The sequence below is a fragment of the Echinops telfairi genome, unplaced genomic scaffold (assembly GCF_000313985.2).
Source record: "Echinops telfairi isolate 266 unplaced genomic scaffold, ASM31398v2 ScPeMD7_18;HRSCAF=68, whole genome shotgun sequence".
Classification (NCBI taxonomy): Eukaryota; Metazoa; Chordata; class Mammalia; order Afrosoricida; family Tenrecidae; genus Echinops; species Echinops telfairi.
Window position 1 is genome coordinate 76,193,768 of NW_022103915.1, and position 6,031 is coordinate 76,199,798.

Below are 6,031 nucleotides of genomic sequence, written 5' to 3' on the forward strand. Positions count from 1 at the left end.
CATATATTTTAAATTTTGGCCCAGGAACTAAGGTGAGCAGAGTACTTGCTAATGGGTTTTTCTTGACCTTGGATTTGGTAGGAGAGCAATGGCATAGGAGGGGTTGTGAACCCTGACACTGTGTTGTAACGTTACAGATGCCTCTTGATAAGGCCTATTCAGAGGAAAAAAGAATGAGCAGATCAACATTTTCTTAAGAACTTTTTGTTCAGCCAGATCTTGCTACATGTTTGACTATCGCCACTGTATAGAGGACGTTTCTGTTCTAGTTAGGTGTGACAGAAGAGACAGTAAAGTGGCATCTCAAAGTTCTGAGAGCAAGTGGACTACTTGTGAACCAAACATAACAGGAGAGAAAATGTACCTTAAAAAATTTATTTCTGAAATGCTTTATTCTTTTAATCAGTATACATTATAATAAGTATAGAATTATTAAAAATTATGAAATAACTGTTCACTGTTATAGAGAAGGAAAGAAAGATCTGGCTCTTCTTTTTAAAACTGTAATCCAAGTTCCATGAAGTTTTTCCAGGTTATTTCTGTCCAAGTTGGGACAACTAAAACAAAACAAAAATCCTTGTAAGTTATTCATACAATTTTTAAAAAAATCAGCTTTCATCATGGTAGCAAAAGAAATTTTGTGATCACCACTAATTCCAATATTTAATAGATACTGTCACTGTCATTTAGCAAAGAATTTAGGAATGATGTTAGAACCTTTACTTACAGATAATGACAAAATTGGAATCGTGACTTTCTAGCAAGATACTATATTTAAGTAAAAAATTAACGTAGTGGTTTATTTACTGTAGTTGTACACAAAAACCCTGGACAAAGGGTTTTATTGTGCCCAGCAATAGAACCAGGTCACTGAGCCCCAATTCTTGCTTCCGGAAGGGGATGAATTACAGGCTAAGAATCCTGAGTATAGAGAACTCAATTTTTTAATAACAGGTGGTAAGCCTGCCTGGTTTGCCTTTTGTTTGCTCCTGTGGCCGCTGCTTGCAAAATAGGCTGTATGCAGAAAACACGGAATTAAAAGGTAATGGTAGTTTCCATGTACCTTCATGCTTAGATTTCATGAAATCTGAACAATAATCTTGCTGGTTTTTACCCCAACCCCCCTGGTGAGATAATGCTAAATTTCTATGCAAGTGTGAAGGACTTAGTCTCAAATGCCCACAACCCCTATGTGGTTAGTAGCTACTGTCCTTCGTGTACAGTACACTGACCAGTATATTTCCACCACACAAAGTTGTATAAGCAGTGTTCACCTGGAATAGCCAAAAGTTGAAGAACTTACACTTTCCTGATTGGTACAGTGGCACTAGCAAATCAATGGAACATAATTTGGTTCTCTAGGTCACCAAAGCCATCCAGCGGGGAGGAAGTCTTTGTAATGAATGGTTCTAGGATATATGGTATTCAGATGAAAAGTCATTGGTCTTTGGCTTCCATTTCAAATCTTAACTCAAGTGAAAAGTATATAGTTAAATTTTATTGCTGACTGTAGTTTTTCAATTCTCATGTATGCTTGAATAAATGTTGGGGGAAAATGATTTTTAATAAGAACAGTATTAGCAAAGTATTCAGCATTCCTTTTACTACAAGGTCAGAAATACAAGAACCTTGGGGGGAAACCAATTCCACAAACAGGTGTCTAAAAAGGAGTATAGGCTGCAGTTAAGATTTTTATGGCAGTAAAGGAGAGTGGACATTACTGGTCATCCCATTCAGTCAAAACTTAAAGGTGCCAACAGACCAATTGCTGTCCTAAGGGAGTTACTGAATTTCTCAGCCTCAACTTGTGATGTATTTGCAAAGGCATATAGGTGACAGTATATAAGGAAATGCTGAAATGAATATCACCAAATGGAGTAAAGTTATTTTGTGTTTGCCTTTTCCTAAAGACATAGGATAATGGGGAAAAGATGTTACTTTTAAGTTAAAAATATCAAGCAAACTGAATCAACAACAAGCACCTTAATAGAAACAAACTAAAATGTAAACTTTACCTGTTTTATGAACTGTGTAGCATTAAAAAGCTCACTGCAGCCATATAAAATGTGCTTGCCTGGTTTTCCCTGTAAAAATCAGAGACAGGACTCAGATGTAATTAGGTTAACATTTTTCCATGTTCCCAAAGGAGAACTAAAAAAAAAAAAAAAAGCTGCCTGTGTTGTATAATCTCAATGGTGGTTTTTCCTTGGTGGTGGACTACTGACTGGATTTCAGTGTATACATGTTTACCCGAAAATTGTATGCAACAAAGTCATGTGGTGACATGAGCATTACTTTTATTCCCCAATCAGAATACAAAGGGACTTTAAAAGGATCATGGAAAAATGGAAGACTATGAGTAGACTTTTCCCACAAGCCTTTTAGGCACAGTGAAAATATAATTAATCTATTGATCACCACATTTACAATGTGAAGAAAACATTTTGTAGAATTTAGTTTTGTTGAAAGTATGATATAGTGCCAGTAGCACAGATTGTCATTTGGTCTCACGTGTTCAGCCCAGTGTTAACAAAATAGTCCATTCCATCTTGTTCCTGACTGACAGAATATTGTCAAGTCCTTATGGACTGTTTGTAAGATTTTTTATAATACAAAAATATTCTATAATTAAGTTAGGAAGATGGCTTTTAGTATGAGAAGGATAGTTCTGTGTGTGTGCGCGGGGTGGGGGGCACTGGCTATACCCCTAGCTGTCCTTCTCTGACATCCCAAGCAGTGAGACAGCAGTATTGATGCCTTCACATCAAGTACCGTACAGGGAAACACGCACTGGGAACATCACAGGAATTTAAGATTTTCAGGTACAGCCCTATGATCCCAAACTCAATGCAAGATACAGTCGTCTCGGGAGTCTAGTTATTCCAGGAGCAGTTCTTTTTGGGGGGGTGGGGTAGACTGGCAGTATGCTAAGTTTTTGTCTTTTATTCTTCTTCTGGTCACAACTGGGTTCATGATTAGTACAAATTGCTCCTGCATACCAAGGTTTCTCTACCTGTATTAACCCTTTATGTGAGTATACTACCTTCTTCCACATCATTTACTATTTCAAAGTATCTCTTTGTGCTTGCTGCAGTTCATCTACCTTGAGTATTTTAAGCGTAACTCGGTGGTATTTATACCAGCAATTATGTAATAGGAGACTGCCCTTCCACTTAAGGTATACCATTAATAAATTAAAATTTTTAATATTTCAAATCTTGAACGACACATGTACTGTTCATTAATGCAAAAGACAAAACATATTTTAAAGGGTCATTCTCTTCCTTAAATGGCATTTTCCCTTTTCAAGTGAAGCCTCCTCTTTCACTGTCAGTTGACTTAGTTGTCCAACACTCCCATCAATGTTAACTACTACTCCATGTTACTTTGCTATCTCAAATGTTCCCATTTTCGGGGGGTGGGTTGTGGTGGTGGAGCTGGGGGAAAGCTATTTCAAGTTTGCTACAGCTATATTGCTGGTTTGCAGTAAGAATGTGCTTAGAGCAGGAAAACAACATACGGGCACTTCAGCCTCTTTGAAAAGAGCTGGTCATGTTTACAGATCAAGAGGACCACCAGCGACAACACTGGTAACACTATCCTACTACAGAAGAATAAAAAGCCCAGAGTATACCTTTATGTAGTCAACAAGATTTTGATATTCAATGTAGTTGCCTCCGCCCACCACAAAAACGATTGCCTAGAAATGCAAACAGGGAGGAAAACAGTAAGTTGAATCAAATAAATTAAAACAGTGATTTAACTTTCCAGCACCATGATTTTTTTGTCTTGAAGTCTGTTCCACATTTGAAGTAATAAAATACTAGAGGGTAAGAGGTCCCTGGTGCAATTTCAATTAAGAAATTGTTTTCTAAGAGAAGTACATAAATTTTTAATGCCTAGTCAGTCAGTGGTAAAGAGCAATTAAGTAACATCAAATAAATCCACAGGACTTTCTCCAGAGGGTAGGAAAAATTGAAAAACTAACATTTACAAAGTTTTCAGTATGTTAACCTTACTAAGAATTTTTCTGTGCATTTAAATGTTTGGAATCCAATTTTACAAAGAAGCTTCATATATATAAATCGTATTATATGGATACCACATTTGTTTGTTTATGTTGGATGATGGACACTTGTTCCGGATCTTTTGGCTATTATGACCAATACTGCTATAAAAATTCACAATTAAGAGTTTGTGTGGACATCCACAGAATTGGTGGCTCATACGGTAACAGTTTACTGGCAGACTATTTTCCAAATCAGCTACACCCTTTTTATATTCCCACAAGCGCTGGACTAGGGCAATTTCAACACTTGTTAGCTTGTGTATCATCATTTTGATTGGCCTATCTTCCTTAGAGAAATGCCTACTCAAATATTTTCTCCTATAGGTGGTTGTCTTTTGATGCATGGAAGTTTAGCTCTTAGACGTGTTTGAGGGGGCCTTCAAAGAGTTTGTAGGAACATTCCATTATCTTTCATTTCCAGTTTTTCTACCAACTTTTAGAAACCCCCTTATATATGGTGTAGGATGGAGTCTAAATTCATTCTTGTGTTGTTAAACAATTGTTTATAAAAAATACTTCTTAGCAACTCTATTTTCCTGATTTAGAAAGAATTTTAGATATGTAGGATTGGACTTAAAGTCATTCCTCAACATTTTGTAGTCACCTCTTCTTCTTTCCTTTGCAGGGACAGAATTTTCTAAAGGCACTTACCTCTTGGAATGGATTTTTGTTCCTTGGCACTGAGCTGTAACAAAGAAGAAGTGCTCTGAAAACATCACAGGTAGCTTTTCTTATTGGATAAATAGGTATTGAGAATGCATTTACAATTCGGCCTCCATCTTCTTAGGAAGGTGGGTCCTTTTGTTTTTCTGAGCAAGGTAGTGAACTGGATGCAGAGGGATAAGCAGCAAGCATTGGATAGCCTAGTATCTCAAAGGAAGGGAGTGCTAACCCACTGACTGTGAAAGAAAACTCTAGGAGAGAAGACAGATGGATAGACTGAATAGCAGTGCCCATTATAAGTAGAATTCTTGATATAGGTGAGTTAGGAATTTAAGAAGGAAGGGATAATGGGAAGAGAGAACTTGCTCTAGTTTTTATGTAGTCTGGAGAAAGATGAGGCTCTTTATTCCCATAAGTAGTTACAGTCTCGGAAACACACAGGGCAGTTCTGTTTGGTCCTGTGGGGTTGCTAGGAGCTGGAATCAATTCCATGACCATGGGTTTGTTTTTTCATAGATATCATTCTATAGAATAAATATGTTAGTTACTGTATTATAAACGCTGTGCAAATCAGGCATTTATTTTGAGTGCTAAAATAGGCAACAGAATGACTTATAATGGAAAGAGAGCTATTAGAACTATGTAAATACCCTATGAATAATTGAGGTCGGTTATTTCCGTTTCCCCCGCGTTTCTATGGGAATATTTCATAGCAAGGGCTTTAGCATGCCCAGATGACAGAAACACCTTACCAGTGTTTATTACATTCTAGAGTGGTTCAAATTCCAGAATTTTTTGATTGTTTTTCTAATCATTGTATTGGGGGATCTTAGAGCTTTTATAACAATCTATACATCCCACTGTGGCAAGCACATTTGTACATATGGTGCTATCAACCTTTTCAAAACATTTTCTTTCTATTTGAGCCCTGGTATCAGCTCCTCTTTATTTCCTCCCACCTGCAACAAGTGATCTAAAATTGATGGCAAGGAGGGCACAGAATGCTTGGTGGGGTTTGGGACAAGAGGAAAGTAAAAGGAAGGAACCAGGAGGCAAAGGACATTTATAGCATTAGGGAAATAGTCCCATATACATTTCTTTATATGTTAAGTATTAAGGTAGCTGACCGACATTGGGCCTCTCTCTATTCAAGTACTCCCTCAACACAAGAACACTTTGTTCTAATAACCTGGTGTTCTGTGATGCTTACCTTCCCTACATACTTGCTGAAAACAAAATGGGTGCATAAGCAAATGTGAAGAAAGTTGGTAGTGTCTGGGGTCTTAAAGGCTTGAAGAT

At 37.2% G+C, this 6,031-nt stretch overlaps 1 protein-coding gene across 1 annotated transcript in view; it reads right to left on the reverse strand.

Annotated features, from left to right (window-relative positions):
• Nucleotides 1-359: 359 nt before the first annotated feature.
• The window catches only part of SCFD1 (sec1 family domain containing 1), a 106,862-nt gene continuing 101,190 nt past the window's right edge, over nt 360-6,031 (reverse strand). The window contains exons 21-24 of the mRNA XM_045287652.1: nt 4,721-4,754; nt 3,635-3,700; nt 2,016-2,084; nt 360-557 (exon numbers count right to left, since the gene is read on the reverse strand). Of these exons, the coding sequence (XP_045143587.1) occupies nt 534-557; nt 2,016-2,084; nt 3,635-3,700; nt 4,721-4,754 (193 nt within the window). The 3' untranslated portion in view covers nt 360-533. The remainder of the gene's footprint in view (nt 558-2,015; nt 2,085-3,634; nt 3,701-4,720; nt 4,755-6,031) is intronic.